Raw genomic sequence first — 23,345 nt, 5'->3', positions numbered from 1 at the left:
CTTAATTTCCTACATCACTGAGGTTCACTCTACAGTATGTCCCAAATGGCACCCTTTTATGTTGCGCTACTTTCGACCAGAGCCCTATGGGCTCAAAAGCAGTGCACTATGTAGGGAATAGAGTGCCATTTGGGACACAGCATTTGTGTTTCTTGTCTGTAAACTACTGGCAAGTGATCAGACTCCTTTTGCTGCCTTGTCCTGGCATATTAAACACTCCTGGAAACTGTTAGGTTGCATGCCAGCACTTATCGGACGTTAGTTCAGCCTTTGATCTTTTTCATTTGATTGTACATTGGTCCTTTTTAATGTTGGTAATCAGTGTTTGAACAATATCAGATATGATTAGGGAGATGAGTGAGTGAGTTTCACAAACTCTCACCTCATCCCTCTCCCTCTTTCTTTCCCTTCCCTCCCTCCCCCTCCTCCAACACAGAGAGCTTGTATCGACTTTGTCATCAACGCCAAGCCTCTGACGCGCTACATGCCAGCAGACAAGCAGTCGTTCCAGTATAAGATGTGGCAGTTTGTGGTGTCGCCGCCCTTTGAGTACTCCATCATGACCATGATCGCACTCAACACTGTGGTGCTGATGATGAAGGTCAGTGATGCTTCCCACACACCATCGGCAATGTGTCCATTGTAGAAACAATGGTCCCGTTCCAGGCTGACTACATTATAGACGCATGCCAGATCTTAGAATGCCTGGATAACTGTACACATCAAATGATATAGCAATTGGATGCCCCTCTGCACAGTCAGTAATGTGGCACACAACCATTGGTTGATGCAATTTTATCGTCTGCTATGAAGTCAGCCTGCAACGCAACCTATAACTGGATATAAGCATTGCAAGTTGCCCTTGATCACTGACGCAGGGTCAGAGCATTTGTCATAACTCTAATTAATGATTTGGGGGTTGGGAAATCTTATCCTAGATCTGATTTAAGGGGAACTTTCTACCTTGAGTCGGATAACTTTGAGACAGGGTTTTGGCACAGGTTATCAGTATAATTTGGATGGATACATTGAACGTATCCGTTGTTAATGTATAAGCAGCCTCTCTGTTGCTTTGACCTTAACCACATGGTTGATCCATCTGGCTTATCTCCAGGTATTGACCTTTACAGGTCTGTCAGACTGAGGGATAGGGCTGTTGCGGTGTCCGTATTACCAACATACTGGCAGCCATGAGTCATTACCACAGTAAAAATCCACGGACTACCAGGCCATCAGGGCCTAATGGCCTGGTAGTTAGGGCTCTATCGTCTCTCCATCAGGGCCTAATGGCCTGGTAGTCAGGGCTCTATCGTTTCTCCATCAGGTTCTAATGGCCTAGTAGTAGGGCTCTATCGTTTCTCCATCAGGGCCTAATGGCCTGGTAGTCAGGGCTCTATCGTTTCTCCATCAGGTCCTAATGGCCTGGTAGTCAGGGCTCTATCGTTTCTCCATCAGGGTCCTAATGGCCTGGTAGTCAGGACTCTATCGTTTCTCCATCAGGTCCTAATGGCCTGGTAGTCAGGGCTCTATCTTTCTCCATCAGGTCCTAATGGCCTGGTAGTCAGGGCTCTATCGTTTCTCCATCAGGGCCTAATGGCCTGTAGTCAGGGCTCTATCGTTTCTCCATCAGGTCCTAATGGCCTGGTAGTCAGGGCTCTATCGTTTCTCCATCAGGTCCTAATGGCCTGGTAGTCAGGGCTCTATCGTTTCTCCATCAGGTCCTAATGGCCTGGTAGTCAGGGCTCTATCGTTTCTCCATCAGGTCCTAATGGCCTGGTAGTCAGGGCTCTATCATTTCTCCATCAGGTCCTAATGGCCTGGTAGTCAGGGCTCTGTCGTCTCTCTAACCATTCTGATGTCAATGGAAATGCAATGGAAAATCACAAACACTTTTCATCAAAACGGTGTAGTGCTTTTAAAACTCACCTCACTGTGATGATCAATTTGAAGAAAGAAGTTCAACAGCAGGTTGCGACTGAGTGTAAAACATGGTTGTTGTGGATGTTGTTTCAAAGCCTAACACAACGAAATGGACAACGCTTTCTAAGGTGATGATTCATTCAAAACACCCGTACACATAAGAGCTTATGCATAGGCTTATGATGAAAAAATCTGAATTAAAATGATGATTGTGCCATTATACAATACATAGACTATCGCATATTACCCATGGCAGAAAACACAACACAAAACTGATTTAAGATCTCTGGTGCATAATTGGTCTAGACTATACTCCAAAATTAAACACATTTGAGTAATAGCCTTTGAGTGTACACTGTATTATTATGCATACTGGATGGACTGGTTACCTTATGTTATGCTCCAAACTTTCTATCCATGAGTCTGGGTGAGAGCCCTAGGCGCCCTAGGCGATGATGTTGGTTCATTGATTGGGGGAGAAAGTGCAAGTCCTCCATTCCCTATTCAAGTGCATACAGATGACATGCCTGTCACGATCGGCGTTGGAAGCATACTCGGACCAAAGCGCAGCGTGATCTGGGTTCCACATATTTATTTAATGAAATGCACAAAACAATAAAGAATAACCGAAACGTGACATTCACGAGTGCTCACAGGCAACAACACAAAAACAAGATCCCACAAAGCACAGTGGGGAAATGGCTGCCTAAATATGATCCCCAATCAGAGACAACGACAAACAGCTGCCTCTGATTGGGAACCATACCATGCCAACATAGACATAAACAACCTAGATTAGAACACCCCCCCCCCCTAGTCACACCCCGACCTAACAGAAATAGAGAATAAAAAAGTCTCTCTATGGTCAGGGCGTGACAATGCCTTTTTTTCCCTGGCCCTGTTCCTGCCCATTTCATAATGGGCCATTCTAAATCTAAACTAATTTTACATAGTAAAGACAAGATTAAATTGAGAATAGTGTGATGGGTGAAAATATGATCACTTGATGAGAGAACAGCTGTACAGCCTGAGGCAAGGAACAGACTCCGCATTAATAGCCTATAGTCACATCATGCAGCCCATATATGTTTTGATTTATAACACATTCTGAGGTTTGTATCATTCAAAACTAAAATGGCCAAATAACTCTAAATAACTATTTTTCAAATTATCACTTTTGCGCACAACTTAATTTTTCCCGGAATGGGAACAATATCCTTTCTATTTTATTCTGCTAAGTTCAATGATATTCTTCTTACAATAAAATCACGTAATATAAAATAATGGCACAGGACTTATAAGCATTTCTTGTCACATAACTGCCAGATAACATACAGAAGACCAACTCATATTCTGTTCTTCTGAAATACATTTTCTTCATATAATAATGTTTCTTTAGACCTGATTAAAATAAATAATGGATTTATTGTGGTGTATATTCAATTGATTTATTATACTTTTTTAAATGTAGATGTTCCAAATGCGCGCATCAGTGGAATGTATGCAGCTGGTATGAGTGGAGGCCTGGAGATACTAAGTGTGTTTGTTAATTACAGGTCAATTAATTAAGGACGGGGTGGTGTGACAGATAGAGACAGAAAGATGAAGAAAGAGGGGAAGGATAACTTTAACAAGTATTACAATGGTCTGTCTGTCTGACATTGGAAATGGACATGCCGATTATCATTTCCTCATGTTCAGTGGGAATGAATGTTGACCTCTGACATCTTCCCGACCTTTGCCTGACTTCTGACCTCTTCCTTCAGTTTCACGGTGCTCCGGAGCTGTATGAGGCCATGCTGAAGTACCTGAACATTGTGTTCACAGCTCTCTTCACACTAGAGTGCATCCTCAAGATCATCGCTTTCGGGCCACTGGTGAGCCTCCATCTCTCCATACATTACAGCACATGGTCACTATCTATCTAAGCATTTAGGAAAATAGACTGTAGAATAATTTTGGAATCACTTAAGTTGTCTTTTTGGGGAAAATACAGTTGAAGTCGGAAGTTTACATACACTTAGGTTGGAGTCATTAAAACTCGTTTTTCAACCACTCCACAAATGTCTTGTTAACAAACTATAGTTTTGGCAAGTCGGTTAGGACATCTACTGTGTACATGACACAAGTCGTTTTTCCAACAGTTGTTTACAGACAGATTATTTCACTTCTAATTCACTGTATCACAATTCCAGTGGGTCAGAAGTTTACATACACTAAGTTGACTGTGCCTTTAAACAGCTTGGGAAATTCCAGAAAATGATGTAATGGCTTTAGAAGCTTCTGGTAGGCTAATTGACATAATTTGAGTCAATTGGAGGTGTACCTGTGGATGTATTTCAAGGTCTACCTTCAAACTCAGTGCCTCTTTGCTTGACATCTTGGGAAAATTTTTAAAAAATCAGCTAAGACCTCAGAAAAAAAATTGGAGACCTCCACAAGTCTGGTTCATCCTTGGGAGCAATTTCCAAACACCTGAAGGTACCATGTTCATCTGTACAAACAATAGTACGCAAGTGTAAAAACAATGGGACCACGCAGCCGTCATATCGCTCAGGAAGGAGACGCGTTCTGTCCCCTAGAGATGAACGTACTTTGGTGCGAAAAGTGCAAATCAATCCCAGAACAACAGCAAAGGACCTTGTGAAGATGCTGGAGGAAACCGGTACAAAAGTATCTATATCCACAGTAAAACGAGTCCTATATCGACAACCTGAAAGGCCGCTCAGCAAGGAAGAAGCCACTGCTCCAAAACTGCCATAAAAAAAGCCAGTCTACGGTTTGCAACTGTACATGGGGACAAAGACCGTACCTTTTGGAGAAATGTCCTCTGGGCTGATGGGAAAAAAATAGAACTGTTTGGCCATATTTACCATTGTTATGTTTGGAGGAAAAAGGGGGTGGCTTGCAAGCCGAAGAAAACCAACCCAACCGTCTAGCACGGGGGTGGCAGAATCATGTTGTGGGGGTGCTTTGCTGCAGGAGGGACTGGTGCACTTCACAAAATAGATGGCATCATGAGGATGGAAAATTATGTGGACATATTGAAGCAACATCTCAAGACATCAGTCAGGAAGTTAAAGTTTGGTCGCAAATGGGTCTTCCAAATGGACAATGACCCCAAGCATACTTCCAAAGTTGTGGCAAAATGGCTTAATGACAACAAAGTCAAGGTATTGGAGTGGCCATCACAAAGCCCTGACCTCAATCCTGTAGATCATTTGTGGGAGAAAGGAGGCCTACTAACCTGACTCAGTTACACCAGCTCTGTCAGGAGGAATGTGCCAAAATTCACCCAACTTATTGTGGGAAGCTTGTGGAGGGCTACCCGAAATGTTTGACCCAAGTTAAACAATTTATAGGCAATGCTACCAAATACTAATTGAGTGTATGTAAACTTCTGACCCACTGGGAATGTGATGAAAGAAATAAAAGCTGAAATCAATCCTTCTCTCTACTATTATTCTGACATTTCACATTCTTAAAATAAAGTGGTGATCCTAACTGACCTAAGACAGGGAATTTTTTTCTCGTATTAAATGTCAGAATTTGCAAAAAACTGAGTTTAAATGTATTTGGCTAATGTGTATGTAAACTTCGGACTTCAACTGTAGATGACTGAGTACCAGGGTGGGGAAGAGAAACAGGCAGAGATAGAGAAAGGGGGAAATCAGGACAGAGACTGATAAAGAGCCTTTGTGAAAACATTGGAAGGTTAATGGATGGCCAGGGGTAGTGTGGACAAGGGTAGGCTGACAAGCCTTCAGCAAGGTGGCGAGGCGAGGTGTGTGTTGGGGATGATACAACAGCTTACGTTGAGGGGATGCGGGTGGGAAGGTAAAGCAGTGGGATAGAGGGATGGAGGGAGGGAGGAATACATCTCCCAGGCAGCACCGGGCCACCTGGCCCCTATGCGAGGCTCTTCATCTCCAGATTCATTCACAGTTCATCCCCAGGCTCATTTGTCAAATGGCTTTTTTCACACGCCAATTACCTCCACCTGTTCAGCACTTAGCCCAGATGGATGGGCCACTCGCTCTCCCTCTCTCTCTGGGCGCCTATGTAGTTTCAAATTGCTATGCTCCCCAGGAGAAGCGTATGCTCACTGCCATGCCACCTGACAGATTCGCCTGTCTGTCTTAGGTCTATGCCGCTGTTTAGAATCTCTGAGTGTGTGTGTCTGGGAGTGAGTGACACTCTGTAGGCTATATATTGGATGGCCTTTTAATGAAACTCAAAGCAACTCATTAAAAGCTGCCTCATTTGAGGAGCTTAGAAGACATGCTCTGTAGAGTGTGGCCTGAGGAAAGCATTTAAAGAGCAAGGGTTTGGTACCAATCACAATAAAACCTCTTTATCCCTCTCCCTCCCCCCTCTCTCACCCTCTATTTCTCTCTTTCTCTTTCTTCCTCTCTCTTCCTCTGTTGCAGAATTACCTGAAGGAAGCTTGGAACGTGTTTGACTTTGTGACAGTATTGGGGAGTATCACAGACATCTTGGTCACAGAGATTAAGGTAAGTGCTGCTACCATGACCCTATACAATATCTTACTTTATGTAAGAGCTGCTTCAGTACAGTGTACCCATACAACTTATTTTATGGCAAATATAAACTCAGAAAAAAAAGAAATGTCTTCTCACTGTCAACTGCATTTATTTTCAGCAAACTTTAACATGTGTAAACATTTGTATGAACATAACAAGATTCAACAACTGAGACATAAACTGAACAAGTTCCACAGACATGTGACTAACAGAAATTGAATAATGAGTCCCTGAACAAAGGGGAGGTCAAAATCAAAAGTAACAGTCAGTATCTGGTGTGGCCACCAGCTGCATTAAGTACTGCAGTGCATCTCCTCCTCATGGACTGCACCAGATTTGCCAGTTCTTGCTGTGAGATGTTACCACACTCTTCCACCAAGGCACCTGGGGGGAATGGCCCTAGCTCTCACCCTCTGATCCAACAGGTCCCAGACTTGCTCAATGGGATTGAGATCCGTGCTCTTCGCTGGCCATGCAGAAGACTGACATTCCTGTCTTGCAGGAAATCACGCACAGAATGAGCAGTATGGCTGGTGGCATTGTCATGCTGGAGGGTCATGTCAGGATGAGCCTGCAGGAAGGGTACCACATGAGGGAGGAGGATGTCTTCCCTGTAACGCACAGCGTTGAGATTGCCTGCAATGACAACAAGCTCAGTCCGATGATGCTGTGACACACCACCGCAGACCATGACGGACCCTCCACCTCCAAATCGATCCCTCTCCAGAGTACAGGCCCTGTCTCTTATACACATCTAGATGTGTATAAGAGACAGGTATGGCTGGTGGCATTGTCATGCTGGAGGGTCATGTCAGGATGAGCCTGCAGGAAGGGTACCACATGAGGGAGGAGGATGTCTTCCCTGTAACGCACAGCGTTGAGATTGCCTGCAATGACAACAAGCTCAGTCCGATGATGCTGTGACACACCACCGCAGACCATGACGGACCCTCCACCTCCAAATCGATCCCTCTCCAGAGTACAGGCCTCGGTGTAACGCTCATTCCTTCGACGATAAACATGAATCCGACCATCACCCCTGGTGACACAAAACCGCGACTCATCAGTGAAGAGCACTTTTTTCCAGTCCTGTCTGGTCCAGCGATGGTGGGTTTGTGCCCATAGGCGACGTTGTTGCCGGTGATGTCTGGTGAGGACCTGCCCTACAACAGGCCTACAAGCCCTCAGTCCAGCCTCTCAGCCTATTGCGGACAGTCTGAGCACTGATGGAGGGATTGTGGTGGTTCCTGGTATAACTCGGGCAGTTGTTGTTGCCATCCTGTACCTGTCTCGCAGGTGTGATGTTCGGATGTACCGATCCTGTGCAGGTGTTACACGTGGTCTGCCACTGCGAGGACGATCAGCTATCCGTCCTGTGTCCCTGTAGCGTTGTCTTAGGCGTCTCACAGTACGGACATTGCAATTTATTGCCCTGGCCACATCTGCAGTCCTCATGCCTCCTTGCAGCATGCCTACGGCACGTTCACGCAGATGAGCAGGGACCCTGGGGATCTTTCTTTTGGTGTTTTTCAGAGTCAGTAGAAAGGCCTCTTTAGTGTCCTAAGTTTTCATAACTGCGACCCTAATTGCCTACCGTCTGTAAGCTGTTAGTGTCTTAACGACCGTTCCACAGGTGCATGTTCATTAATTGTTTATGGTTCATTGAACAAGCATGGGAAACACTGTTTAAACCCTTTACAATGAAGATCTGTGAAGTTATTTGGATTTTTACGAATTATCTTTGAAAGAAAGGGTCCTGAAAAAGGGACGTTTCTTTTTTTGCTGAGTTTATATGGCAATTTACAAAATGCATCGGCACATAGCGATTCTCCTATATGCAGTCGTGCCTGTATGTCTTCACTCATAATACATTTACTCCTTGAATGAGGATGTTTTCATGAGGTTTAACCAAGTTACATTACTGTTGGTGAGGTAATCAGTAGAAGCCACCAGCATATCCTCCTGCTTTAGAGAGCTGCTGGGGATGGCTGAGAGCTCCCTCTCCTTCTAGATAGATTAGTATGGAGCTGGGGGACAGACCGCAGTGGCAGGCGGAGTTTGAAAGGGGGATCAGGAAAAGCCTCTGTGCAGATTGCAGCACAGTACCACTGAAGTCGATTGGAGTAGTCCGTTTACTATTTAACTCTCTTTGTGGATGAAATTTCCCTTTGTGTGGGAAATTCTCTCCCCGTGACAGTCTTTTTCTTCTCTCTCTCTCTGGTTTTCTATCTTTCTCTCACTGTGTTTCCATCTTCTGCTATTTCTTTGCTGGTGCCTGTGCTCCCTCTCTGACACTATGGGCCTCTCTAGACGGTAAGTGTCTTGTTCCCGTTGCTTTTGACCATTCCCTTGGCGGACAGTCTAAATCATACATAAATGGATAGGTAGATACTCTTCACTGAAATGGTACCACTGCTTCACTGAGCCCCCTTGTTAACCTCAACCATTCTGAGTGTAACCCAAATCTGATCCAAGACCAGTTTGAATTCAAGTGTGTCTCCTCCTGCAGGACAAGCTGATCAATCTGAGTTTCCTGAGGCTGTTCAGGGCGGCCAGGCTCATCAAGCTGCTGAGGCAGGGCTACACCATTCGCATCCTGCTATGGACCTTTGTCCAGTCCTTCAAGGTGATTCACTGACCCGTCGCCTCTGACACTTGACCCTGAGGTCTGACCCCTGCCTACTCAACATGGACTTTTGATTTGAGAGTTACATGGTATTCATCTGATCAGTAGTGAATTTAATGAATGTAGGCTGATTCATTATTTTGTAATAACTGTAAGCATATAGATCGAACTGTAAGGGGAGATAAGGAAATAAAATGAGGACATCTTTCTTTTGCGTTTGTGTATACTTAAAGGGATACTTAGCGATTTTGGCAATGAGGCCCTATATCTACTTCATCAGATGAACTCGTAGATACCATTTAAATGTGTCTGTGTCCAGTATGAAGGAAGTTAGAGGTAGTTTCGGGAGCCAATGCTAACTAGCATTAGCACAATGACTGGAAGTCTACGGCTATCTGCTAGCACCCATAGGCTTCCAGTCATTGTGCTAACGCAAGCCAAAATCCCAAAGTATCCCTTTAATGGCATTTGGAGTGATATTGATGTTTATTTGGAGTCTTAGAGAAGTGGTTTGTTCTGTGGCGCTTTCGTCGTAGAGAGAACAAGGACATTGCCAAGAATAGTTAATTTGATAGCAGGTTAAATGTGGGGTGGTGAGAGCTTTTAAGCCCCAATGAAAATGGATAGTTGCTGCAGAATGTTAAAAGGTAGCTCATTATTTCTGATTAATGTGTACCCTTCCCTTGTCTGGGATATATGTGATTAAGGAAATCATCCCCGCGGGTCACGTTGGCTGCTCTGCTCCATAAATAAGACTATTAAACCTTACTGTGCTGTTAACTTCTCGGTGCGTGTGTGTATTTTCTATTTCCAGGCCCTACCATACGTCTGCCTCCTCATCGCTATGCTCTTCTTCATCTACGCCATCATCGGCATGCAGGTGAGTCATACCACACACACGTCCAGTGACAATGACTATGCTATACTATGTTATATATCATATTTTTAAATTTTATTTCACCTTTATTTAACCAGGTAGGCAAGTTGAGTACAAGTTCTCATTTACAATTGCAACCTGGCCAAGTTAAAGCAAAGCAGTTCGACACATACAACAACACAGAGTTACACATGGAGTAAAACAAACATACAGTCAATAATACAGTAGAAAATAAGTCTATATACAATGTGAGCAAATGAGGTGAGATAAGGGAGGTAAATGTAAAAAAAGGCCACGGTGGCGAAGTAAATACAATATAGCAAGTAAAATACTGGAATGGTAGATTTGCAGTGGAAGAATGTGCAAAGTAGAACTAGAAATAATGGGGTGCAAAGGAGCAAAATAAATACAGTAGGGGAAGAGGGAGTTGTTTGGGCTAAATTATAGATGGGCTATGTACAGGTGCAGTAGTCTGTGAGCTGCTCTGACAGCTGGTGCTTAACCTCGCTTGGGTATGTGAGACGTTAGCGTCCCACCTCTTCAACAGCCAGTGAAACTGCTGGGCGCCAAATTCAAATACAGAAATACTCATTATAAAAATTCAGAAAACAAAACATATATTACATAGGTTTAAAGATTAACTTCTTGTGAAATCAGAAATAGAGAAAGTCAGAAATAGAGATAAAATTAATCCCTTACCTTTGATGATCTTCATATGGTTGCACTCAGCAGACATTAATTTACTCAATAAATGTTCCTTTTGTTCGATAAAGTCTCTTTATATCCAAACACTTCCATTTTGTTTGCGCGTTTTCTTCAGTAATCCACAGGCTCAAACGCAGTCAAAACAGGCAGACAAAAAATTCAAATTGTATCCGTAAAGTTCATAGAAACATGTCAAACGATGTTTATATTCAATCCTCAGGTTGTTTTTAGCCTAAATAATCGATAATATTTCAATAATACGACAATAACGTCGTCAATATAAAATGTAAACAAGAAAGGCACTCTCTCGGTCTCGCGCATGAAAAAGCTCTGTGACACTTTAGGGTCCACTCATTCAGACTGCTCTTACTTCCTCATTTTTCAGAATACAAACCTGAAACAATTTCTAAAGACTGTTGACATCTAGTGAAAGGCATAGGAACTGCAATTTGAGTCCTAAGTCAATGGATACTGTAATGGCATTGAATAGAAAACTAGAAAACCAAAAATAAAACTACTTCCCGAATAGATTTTTCTCAGGTTTTTGCCTGCCAAATCAGTTCTGTTATACTCACAGACACTATTTTAACAGTTTTGCAAACTATAGAGTGTTTTTTATCCAAATTTACCAGTTATATGCATATCATATCTTCTGGGCCCGAGAAGCAGGCAGTTTAATTTGGGCATTAATTTGGGCATGCTTTTCATCCAAAATTCCGAATGCTGCCCCCTACCCTAGAGAAGTTAAAGCGTGGTGGGTGCAGCACAGATGGGTGCTGCTATGGTGACCAGCGAGCTGAGATAAGGGGGGCTTTACCTAGCAGGGTCTTGTAGATGACCGGGAGCCAGTGGGTTTGGCGACGAGTATGAAGCGAGGGCCAGCCAACGAGAGCGTACAGGTCGCAGTGGTGGGTAGTATATGGGGCTTTGGTGACAAAACGGATGGCACCGTGATAGACTGCATCCAATTTATTGAGTAGGGTATTGGAGTCTATTTTGTAAATGACATCGCCGAAGTCAAGGATTGGTAGGATGGTCAGTTTTACGAGGGTATGTTTGGCAGCATGAGTGAAGGATGCTTTGTTGCGAAATAGGAAGCCAATTCTAGATTTAACTTAGGATTGGAGATGTTTGATGTAAGTCTGGAAGGAGAGTTTACAGTCTAACCAGACACCTAGGTATTTGTAGTTGTCCACATATTCTAAGTCAGAACCGTCCAGAGTAGTGATGCTGGAAGGGCGGGCAGGTACAGGCAGCGATCGGTTGAAGAACATGCATTAAGTTTTACTTGTATTTAAGAGCAGTTGGAGGCCACGGAAGGAGAATTGTATGGCATTGAAGCTCGTCTGGATGGTTGTTAACACAGTGTCCAAAGAAGGGCCAGAAGTATACAGATTGGTGTCGTCTGCGTAGAGGTGGATCAGAGACTCACCAGCAGCAAGAGCGACATCATTGATGTAAACAGAGAAGAGAGTCGGTCCAAGAATTGAACCCTCTGACACCCCCATAGAGACTGCCAGAGGCCCGGACAACAGGCCCTCCGATTTGACACACTGAACTCTATCAGAGAACTAGTTGGTGAACCAAGCGAGGCAATCATTTGAGAAACAAAGGCTATCGATTCTGCCGATGAGGATGTGGTGATTGACAGAGTCGAAAGCCTTGGCCAGGTCAATGAATACGGCTGTACAGTATTGATTCTTATCGATAGCGGTTAAGATATCGTTTAGGACCTTGAGCGTGGCTGAGATGCACCCATGACTAGCTCTGAAACCAGATTGCATAGCGGAGAAGGTGCGGTGGGATTCGAAATGGTCGGTAATCTTTTTGTTGACTTGGCTTTCGAAGACCTTAGAAAGGCAGGGTAGGATTGATATAGGTCTATAGCAGTTTGGGTCAAGAGTGTCCCCCCCTTTGAAGAGGGGGATGACCACAGCTGCTTTCCAATCTTTGGGAATCTCAGACAACACGAAAGAGAGGTTGAACAGGCTGGTAATAGGGGTTGGAACAATTTCTGGCAGATAATTTTAGAAAGAAAGGGTCCAGATTGTCTAGCCCGGCTGATTTGTAGGGGTCCAGATTTTGCAGCTCTTTCAGAACATCAGCTGTCTGGATTTGGGAGAAGGATAAATGGAGAAGGCTTGGGCGAGTTGCTGTGGGGGGTGCAGTGCTGTTGACCGGGGTAGGGGTAGCCAGGTGGAAAGCATGGCCAGCCGTAGAAAAATGCTTATTGAAATTCTCAATTATAGTGGATTTATCTGTGGTGACAGAGTTTCCTATCCTCAGTGCAGTGGGCAGCTGGGAGGAGGTGTTCTTATTCTCCATGGACTTTACAGTGTCCCAGAACTTTTTTGAGTTTGTGTTACAGGAAGCAAATTTCTGCATGAAAAAGCTAGCTTTGGTTTTTCTAACTGCCTGTGTATATTGGTTTCTAACTTCCCTGAAAAGTTGCATATCACGGAGGCTGTTCGATGCTAATGCAGAACGCCACAGGATGTTTTTGTGTTGGTTAAGGGCAGTCAGGTCTGGAGAGAACCAAGGGCTATATCTGTTCCTGGTTCTACATTTCTTGAATGGGGCATGCTTATTTAAGATGGTGAGGAAGGCATTTTAAAAAAAATAACCAGGCATCCTCTACTGACGGGATAAGGTCAATATCCTTCCAGGATACCCGGGCCAGGTCGATTAGAAAGGCCTGCTCGCTGAAGTGTTTCAGGGAGCGTTTGACAGTGATGAGTGGAGGTTGTTTGACCACTGACCCATTACGGATGCAGGCAATGAGGCAGTGATTGCTGGTTAAAAACAGCAGAGAGGTATTTAGAGGGCAAGTTGGTTAGGATGATATCTATGAGGGTACCCGTGTTTACGGCTTTGGGGTGGTACCTGGTAGGTTCATTGATAATTTGTGTGAGATTGAGGGCATCAAGCYTAGATTGTAGGATGGCTGGGGTGTTAAGCATGTCCCAGTTTAGGTCACCTAGCAGCACRAGCTCTGAAGATAGATGGGGGGCAATCAGTTCACATATGRTGTCCAGAGCACAGCTGGRGGCAGAGGGTGGTCTATAGCAGGCGGCAACGGTGAGAGACTTGTTTTTAGAGAGGTGGATTTYTMAAAGTAGAAKTTCWAATTGTTTGGGTACAGACCTGGATAGTAGGACAGAACTCTGCAGGCTATCTCTGCAGTAGATTGCAACACCGCCCCCTTTGGCCGTTCTAKCTTGTCTGAAAATWTTGTAGTTAGGGATGGAGATTTCAGAGTTTTTGGTGGTCTTSCTAAGCCAGGATTCAGACACGGCTAGGACATCCGGGTTGGCAGTGTGCTAAAGCAGTGAATAAAACAAACTTAGGGAGGAGGCTTCTAATGTTAACATGCATAAAACCAAGGCTATTACGGTTACAGAAGTCATCAAAAGAGAGCGCCTGGGGAATAGGAGTGGAGCTAGGCACTGCAGGGCCTGGATTCACCTCTACATCACCAGAGGAACAGAGGAGGAGTAGGATAAGGGTACGGCTAAAAGCTATGAGAATTGGTCGTCTAGGACGTCTGGAACAGAGAGTAAAAGGAGCAGGTTTCTGGGGGCGATAAAATAGATTCAAGGTATAATGTACAGACAAAGGTATGGTAGGATGTGAATACAGTGGAGGTAAACCTAGGCATTGAGTGATGAGAGAGAGAGATATTGTCTCTAGAAACATCATTGAAACCAGGTGATGTCATCGCATGTGTGGGTGGTGGAACTGAAAGGTTGGATAAGGTATAATGAGCAGGGCTAGAGGCTCTACAGTGAAATAAGCCAATAAACACTAACCAGAACAGCAATGGACAAGGCATATTGACATTAAGGAGAGGCATGCTTAGCCGAGTAATCATAAGGGTCCAGTGAGTAGTGAGGTTGGTTGGGGTCACAGCGATTCAGACAGCTAGCCGGGCCATGAGTAGCAAGCTGGCAGAGGATCGAGGTTTGTTTTTAGCCACCTCGTGCGTTTCCGTCGGTAGATTAGTGGGGTTCCGTGTGGTAGAGGGGACCAATCCAATTGGCGTTATAGTTATAGTGGCACAAGAAAATTATCCGATAGACCTATTCAGATAGCAGCCGATAAGACAGCTAACGATTAGCGATTCAGGTTACGTCGCGACGGAGAGACAAAGTTGGATAACTCCCTCAGGCAGATAACGTCGGTAGTCCAGTCGTGAAGGCCCGGTGGGGCTCCGCATCGGCAGTAAAACGGATCCGGATAGGTGATTGTAGCCCAGGAGTGGCTGATGGATCTCTTCAGCTGGCTAGCTCTGGAATAACTGATGTTTGCTCCGGGACCGACGTTAGCCAATAGTCACTCGGATAGCAGCTAGCTAGCTGCAAGATCCAGGTGTAAATGTCCAGAGCTTGCGGTAGAAATCCAGGGATATGGAGAGAAAATAGGTCCGGTATGCTCTGGTCTGAGTCGCGTTGTACAAAACTGGCTAACTTGTGAACTGGCTAACTTCTGGCTAACTTCTGGCTAACTTCTGGCTAGCTTCTGTTGTGGATTTCAGATTTGAGGTGAATAATACTTTTTTTTTTTAATTGGTGAGGCGGGTTGCAGGAGAGTGTTTTGAAGTTGAGAATTTAGAAGAAAAAAAATATGAAAAGATATGCGAAGAAAATATGTAAATATATATACACGGAACACAACAAGATAAGCATTTATAATCATAAAGAGAATGTCAATAGCTTCTGCTCTATGGGAGAGACACACAGAGAACCTGGCTCTCCTCTTAAACAGATGGTTCCAATCTTTAAAGTTGATTGCTCATTTAAAAGGAAGCCTATGTGGCAGCAAATCTGATCAATTGTATGCACAATGGAGGTGCGTGCCATCCACTAGATTTGCATGGCATTATAAACCAATGGTAATTGTGTCTTCTGGTAAAAGAGCCCTCATTTAATCAGCGATGCTGTATAATGAGATGCTGTATAATGACTACAGGGCCCCAGAGGGAGGGGTGGATCAGGACACCCCCCACCATGAGTGACAAACTTCATATCCCAATTAAACAGGGAGCCAAAATAAGCTTATCTGGCTCTTTGTTATTATCAGGACTATCTGTGCGTCCCAAATGGCACGCTATCCCCATATAGTGCCTTTGTCAAAAGCAGTGCACTATATAGGGAATATCAAAATTTGTGTGCCATTTGGATATACCCTATACGTGTGGACTTGGGCAGAATACAGGGTGTCACCATGTCATTCAATTCTATTGTTATTAGATTATAAAAATGTCTAGATAGATACAGTGAACTCCAAAAGTATTAGGACAGTGAATTATTTTTGTTTTAGCTCTGTACTTCAGCAGTGTGGATGTGGTGCAGACTGGCAGCTTTAATTTGAGGTTATTTTCATCCATATCGGGTGAACCGTTTAGAAATTACAGCACATTTTGTATAAAGTCCCCCATTTTAGGGACCAAAAGTATTGGGACAAATTTACTTACAGTTGAAGTCGGAAGTTTACATACACTTAGGTTGGAGTCATTAAAACTCGTTTTTCAACCACTCCACACATTTCTTGTTAACAAACTATAGTTTTGGCAAGTCGGTTAGGACGTCTAATTTGTGCATGATGCAAGTAATTTTTCCAACAATTGTTTACAGACAGATTATTTCACTTCTAATTCACTGTATCACAATTCCAGTGTGTCAGAAGTTTACATACACTAACTTGACTGTGCCTTTAAACAGCATGGAAAATTCCAGAAAATTATGTCAGGGATTTAGAAGCTTCAGATAGGTTAATTGACATAATTTGAGTCAATTGGAGGTGTACCTGTGGATGCATTTCAAGGCCTACCTTCAAACTCAGTGCCTCTTTGCTTGACATCATGGGAAAATCAAAAGAAATCAGCTAAGACCTCAGAAAAAAAATTGTAGCCCTCCACAAGTCTGGTTCATTCTTGGGAGCAATTTCCAAATGCCTGAAGGTACCACTTTCATCTGTACAAACAATAGTACGCAAGAAAAAACACCATGGGACCACGCAACCGTCATACCGCTCAGGAAGGAGACGCGTTCTGTCTCCTAGAGATGAACGTACTTTGGTAGGAGGGACTGCAGGAGGGACTGGTGCACTTTACAAAATGGATGGCATCATGATGTTGGAAAATGATGTGGATATATTGAAGCAACATCTCAAGACATCAGTCAGGAAAAGCTTGGTCGCAAATGGGTCTTCCAAATGTACAGTGACCCCAAGCATACTTCCAAAGTTGTGGCAAAATGGCTTAAGGACAACAAGGTCAAGGTATTGGAGTGGCCATCACAGGGCCCTGACTTCAATCCCGTAGAAAATGTGTGTGCAGAACTGAAAAAGCGTGTGCGAGCAAGGATGCCTACAAACCTGACTCAGTTACACCAGCTCTGTCAGGAGGAATGGGCCACAATTCACCCAATTTATTGTGGGTAACTTGTGGAAGGCTACCCGAAACGTCAAACAATTTAAAGGCAATGCTACCAAATACTAATTGATTGTATGTAAACTTCTGAATGTGATGAAAGAAATAAAAGCTGAAATAAATCCTTCTTTCTACTATTATTCTGACATTTCACATTCTTAAAATAAAGTGGTGATCCTAACTGACCTAAGACAGGGAATTTTTACTAGGATTAAATGTCAGGGATTGTGAAAACTGAGTTTAAATGTATTTGGCTAAGGTGTATGTAAACTTCCGACTTCAACTGTATGTGTACTAAAGTAGTAAAATGTTAAGTATTTGGTCCCATTTTCATAGCACACAATACTACATCAAGCTTGTGACTTTTTGTTGGATGCATTTGCTGTTTGTTTTGGTTGTGTTTCAGATTATTTTGTGCCCAATAGAAATTAATGGTAAATAATGTATTGTGTCATTTTGAAGTAATTTTTATTGTAAATAATAATATATTATGTTATCACTTCTACATGAATTATTACAGCTAATCCTTCATGGATCGTGAATATGATGAGTGAGAAAGTTACAAAAGCACAAATACCATACCCCTAAGACATGCTAACTTCTAACCATTACAATAACAGGGGATGTTAGCATCTTTGGGGAGGATGATATTTGTGCGTCTAACTTTCTCACTCATCAATATTCACAAATTCATTCAGGGGACTATGTACAAAAAGTGCTGTAATTTCTAAACGGTTCACTCAAAATGGAGGAAAATGCCCTCAAATTAAAGCTGACAGTCTGCACTTTACCCTCATAGTCATTGTATCATTTAAAATCCAAAGTGCTGGAATACAGATCCAAAACAATAAAACATTTGTCACTTTTGGAGCTCACTGTAGATAGTATTGTACAACATAATCACTATGCATTGACTCTTCTATGGTTCAATTGTGTGCTGATGTCTGGTATAGTACAGTGTGAACATTGAAGTTTCGGTACATTGTCCAGAACAAAAATGTATAACCCAAGACAGGCTGTTGTCGTAGTGTTTTGTTCTCTATGGGCCAAAAACTGAGGCTGACCTGGCCCAGAGGCATGTTAATAATGGAGGAAGGCCCTAACGTTGTTTTGGTGTGGTCTCAATGGGAGATCACACTGTGTGACTGCCTCACACGTGCATGCACGAACGCACTCTCACACACAAACATGCATCTACGTGCACACATACAGTACCTGTCAAACGTTTGGACACACCTACTCATTCAAGTTTTTAAATAAAAGAAAAACGATTTTCTACATTATAGAATAATAGTGAAGACGTCAAAACTATGAAATAACACATATGGAATCATGTAGTAACCAAAAGTGTTAATTAAAAAAATATATATTTGAGATTCTTCAAAGTAGCCACCCTTTTCCTTGATGACAGCTTTGCACACTTGGCATTCTCTCAACCAGCTTCATGAGGAATGATTTTCCAACAGTCTTGAAGGAGTTCCCACATATGCTGAGCACTTGTTGGCTGCTTTTCCTTCACTCTGCGGTCCAACTGATCCCAAACCATCTCAATTGGGTTGAGGTTGGGTGATTGTGGAGGACAGGTCATCTGATGCAGCACTCCATCACTCTCCTTCTTGGTCAAATAGCCCTTACACAGCCTGGAGGTGTGTTGGGTCATTGTCCTGTTGAAAAGGTGACTACATCGTGAAGCTGGTTGAGAGAATGCCAAGAGTGTGCAAAGCTGTCATCATGGCAAAGGGTGGCTACTTTGAAGAATCTCAAATATAAAATATATTTTGATTTGTTTTAAACTTGTGGTTACTACATGTTTCCATGTGTTATTTTATAGTTTTGATGTCTTCACTATTATTCTACAATGTAGAATAGAATATAGTAAAAATAAAGAAAAACCCTGGAATGAGTAGGTGTGTCCAAACTTTTGACTGGTACTGTACAAGTTTTTGCCCCCTTTCTGATTTTCTCTATTTTTGCATATTTGTTACTCTGAATGTTCATAGATCTTCAACCAAAACCAAATATTAGATAAAGGGAACCTGAGTGAACAAATAATACAAAATGTTGATAATGAATTGATTAATTTTATTAACAAAGATACGCAACACCCAAAGCATCTGTGTGAAAAGGTAATTGCCCCCTTACACTCAATAATTGGTTGTGCCACCTTTAGCTGCAATGACTGCAACCAAATGCTTCCTGTAGTTGTTGATCAGTCTCTCACATTGCTGTGGAGGAATATTGTCCCACTCTTCCATGCAGAACTGCTTTAACTCCGTGACATTTGTGGGTTTCAGGTCCTGCCACAGCATCTCAATGGGGTTTAGGTCTGGACTGTGACTAGGCCATTCAAAAACTTCAAATATGTTTCTTTTCAGCCGTTCTGATGTAGACTTGCTTGTGTGTTCTGTATCATTGTCTTGCTGCATGACCCAGTATCGCTTCAGCTCACAGACAGTTGGACCTGACATTTTCCTTTAGAATTCTCTGATACAGAGCAGAATTCATGGTTCCTTCAATGATAGCAAGTTGTCCTGTTCCTGAGGCACCAAAGCATCCCAAGCCATCACAATACCACCATCATTCTTGACCATTGGTATGAGATTCTTACTGTGGAATGAAGTGTTGGGTTTTCCTCAGACATAATGGGACCCATGTCGTCCTAAAAGTTCCACTTCTGACTCATCTGTCCAACATTCTTCCAGGAGTCTTGACGATCATCCAGGTGCTTTTTGGCCAACATAAGTTGACTTTTTGGATGACATGGCTACAGTTATGTCTGGCGAAAAACCAACACTACATTCCACAGTAAAAAACTCATACCAATGGTCAAGTATGGTGGTGGTAATGTGTTGACACACATAGTCTTCTGCCTACTCTGGTAGGATTTGAGAAAAGTAATGATTCGTGGCTAATGTGCTTTTTGGAGATAGCATTACATTGCATCGTATCGAATCGTGCAAAGGCTGATACAATCAGCACTAGCTCCTTGGATCACTTTCTTATACAAATCACTTCCCTATTTCTAACTCGCATGTGTGTCTCAAATGGCACCCTATTCCCTACATAGTGCACTACTTTTGACCAGAACCCATAGGGCTCTGGTCAAAAGTAGTGCACTATATAGGGAATGGGGTTCCATTTGGGACACACATGTAGATAACATGCAGATAACATGCAGGGAATCCCTCTAACTGCCATGCTGGCCATTTCTGCTTCCTTCAGGTGTTTGGAAACATTGAGCTGAATGAGGAATCAGCCATCAATCACCACAACAACTTCCAGACCTTCTTCCAGGCTCTGATGCTTCTGTTCAGGTGACCATGTCTCCACATTCTCCATTTTAGACCTTTTTTCACATATCTTTCTATTATTTCTATTGCAGTATAATGTAATACAATAGCCATGTATTTCCTTATGCTCATGGTGGTGTTTGTGGTAGATATACATTGTCCAATGATGGATATACAGTGCTTACATTGCATGTGTTTGTTTGTGTAGATGTGTGTATCTACAATGTGTGTGTGTCCCTTTGCAGGAGTGCAACAGGTGAGGCGTGGCATGAGATCATGCTGTCGTGTCTGAGTAACCGTCCATGTGATAAGCTGTCAGGGTCCGGAGGGAAGGAGTGCGGCAGTGACTTTGCTTATTTCTACTTTGTCTCCTTCATCTTCCTCTGCTCCTTTCTGGTCAGTATGGGCCATCACAAATGAATGACCAATCAGGATGACCAATGTCCAATGATTGACCAATGATCAGCAAGAAAGGACCATTCACCTCTCCACCTCCCTCTCCCTTCCTCCAGATGCTCAATCTGTTTGTGGCGGTCATCATGGACAACTTTGAGTACCTGACCAGAGACGCCTCTATCCTGGGGCCTCACCACCTGGACGAATTCATCCGTGTTTGGGCCGAGTACGACCCTGCTGCCTGGTAGGTGTCTTTAATCCTCCTCCAGGTGATTATTATTTTCTTCCCCTGAGTCAAGACAGCGTCAGTTTTAGGTTCAGGAGTGAAGAGGTGAAGGGAGGGACATGAAGTGTCATAGTGAAGGGTATAGCAAATAGTCGGTGACAAATCAACGATGGCTCTAAGTTCCAGTGGGATGACTCTGTGACGTTTGACAACGATTGACGGGCAGGGAGGGATCCCGTTTTAGTGGGGCTGGGTGACGTTAAGCCGGCGCCTGGAGTGCCGACTAGGGCCTCAGAGGCAGACTGATGTAAATCCATGGTTCCGCTCCGCTCAACTCTGCTCGCCATCCGCTAGGCTCTCCTGACGACCCTGAAGCTCCTCTCATTCTGTCATTGTGGAGGGGGAAGAAACTATTTAAATCACACAACACATCTCAGCTGCTTTCCAAAGTATTTATCAGACCCAATGAGAAATACTGGAACTCTAAGAGCAAAAATAGGAAGTTAGGCTGAGATGCAGCAGGGTGAGAAGTCCTAAATGTCCCCAATGCCACTATTCACTATGGGCCCTTGGACTTTATAGGCTATAGGGTTACATTTGGGACACAGACTTATAACCTCCCAGTAACCCTGTAGTCAAGTATGACTATAGATAAGCAAGCTTGTTATTTATACACTGAGTATACCAAACATTAGGAACACCTTCCTAATATTGAGTTGCACCCCCTGGATTTACCTGGTCAGTGTATGTCGTGGAAAGAGTTGTTCATGTTTTCTATACTCTGTGTATATCTGCACCATATCTACAGGTGGGCTTTATTCAATGACCATGACTGCACACAATGGAGGATATACATGTTAAGTCATTGGAAATGGTTGTGTTTGTGTCCTAACCTCCTCTAACCTGTCTTGTCTTTTACAGCGAAAGGATATGCTATCAGGATATGTACAAATTGTTACGTTTTATCTCGCCTCCTCTCGGCTTAGGGAAGAAGTGTCCTAATAGGGTGGCCTACAAGGTTTGCAACCCCACACACCCCTTAATCATGAAGGGATGAGGTTGAAGTGGAGAGTGAATGAATGTGAATGACTCCCAGTGCCAGAGATTCAACCACACACACACACACACACCCACACCCACACACATACCTCCCATACTAACCAGCTGGTGGGTAACCATGGCAACTAATGGAAAACAATGCCACAATGTAAGTCTCATTACAGTATACTGACCATGCTTCATCATCATCTCTGTTTTCACCATACTGAATGCAGTATGCAGTAGGCCTATATGGTTTTCTCAGAGTAGGCCCAGGAGACTGTTCAATTTGATTACCGCTGATGTCTTGGAGCATGCAGGAACAGAAGACATCTGAACAGTGAAGCTGCAACCTTGCCCTGAGCATACATACATATACATGTACATACTACATACACATCATGATCAATCCAACCTCGTGATTTTGCCATCTGAATTCCCGGAAAACACCCCACCTATTCCTGTCCAACCCTGTGATCCATCCCAGTCTCAAGCAGGACAGGGATGGCATCCCGCCCCGGAATCCACTGCCCTGGAAATCTAAAATAACACAGATTTCTGTTTTTGTCATTTTCTCTTCTGTTTAACCATCTTCTTTTGGTAATTTCTAACTCTGCCCCCTCCTCCTACCTTACCTGGATTCCTCCAACCCTCTCTCTGACCCCTGTGATCTCCTCCTGTGACTTCTCCCCCTGTGAAGTGGCCGTATGACCTACCTCGATATGTACGAGATGCTCCGTCACATGTCCCCTCCGCTAGGTTTGGGAAAGAAATGCCCGCCCAGAATCGCCTACAAGGTAGACCCCCCCCCCCTCTTCGCCCAGCAGTCTTCCTCTCACCCCTGTCACTCACTCCCACCTGCCCTGTATCTCTCCCGGCTTCTATCAGTCTGTCACAGCCACTTCCTGCTGTGCTCTTGTAGTGTCCTTGTTGTTGCTCTTTCTGTCTGTTCTTGATGTTCTCTTCTGCCCTCTCTCGGCGTTTGGTGTTTACTGTGCTCACTTCTCCGTCTGGCCATTTAGACTTGTTTTGTTTTTAAACTAGGTCTTCATTCTGTTCAACTGAGAAGAAATGAAGACTGACAGTTAACACAAGCCACACTATTAACATGAAGTTAGCTAGAAACCCGTTGCAGGTTTTGAAAAATCACTGTATAACAAATGTGCCGTTTCACATAAAATGAGATAATGAATACGAGGTTAAAAAGTGGCGGAATTCCCCTTTAATTAGTCCTATAGAAAAGTAATACAATTAAAAACACAACCTTTCCCCTCTACTTCTCCATTCTCCCTG

At 43.4% G+C, this 23,345-nt stretch overlaps 1 protein-coding gene across 4 annotated transcripts in view; it reads left to right on the top strand.

Moving 5' to 3' along the window:
* Nucleotides 1–23,345, top strand: part of LOC111961707 (voltage-dependent N-type calcium channel subunit alpha-1B-like) — a 235,501-nt gene that overhangs the window by 198,126 nt on the left and 14,030 nt on the right. For all 4 annotated transcript variants that reach the window (XM_070442465.1, XM_070442456.1, XM_070442461.1 and 1 more), the window contains 9 exons: nt 437–601; nt 3,687–3,797; nt 6,351–6,434; nt 8,974–9,090; nt 9,905–9,970; nt 20,325–20,416; nt 20,638–20,788; nt 20,905–21,032; nt 22,753–22,849. In XM_070442465.1, coding sequence (XP_070298566.1) covers nt 437–601; nt 3,687–3,797; nt 6,351–6,434; nt 8,974–9,090; nt 9,905–9,970; nt 20,325–20,416; nt 20,638–20,788; nt 20,905–21,032; nt 22,753–22,849 — 1,011 coding nt within the window. The remainder of the gene's footprint in view (nt 1–436; nt 602–3,686; nt 3,798–6,350; nt 6,435–8,973; nt 9,091–9,904; nt 9,971–20,324; nt 20,417–20,637; nt 20,789–20,904; nt 21,033–22,752; nt 22,850–23,345) is intronic.

This window comes from Salvelinus sp. IW2-2015, linkage group LG4q.1:29, assembly GCF_002910315.2.
Source record: "Salvelinus sp. IW2-2015 linkage group LG4q.1:29, ASM291031v2, whole genome shotgun sequence".
Taxonomy (NCBI): Eukaryota; Metazoa; Chordata; class Actinopteri; order Salmoniformes; family Salmonidae; genus Salvelinus; species Salvelinus sp. IW2-2015.
The sequence above is the reverse complement of the archived record's forward strand: the minus strand, read 5'-3'. Positions and strand labels throughout refer to the sequence as shown.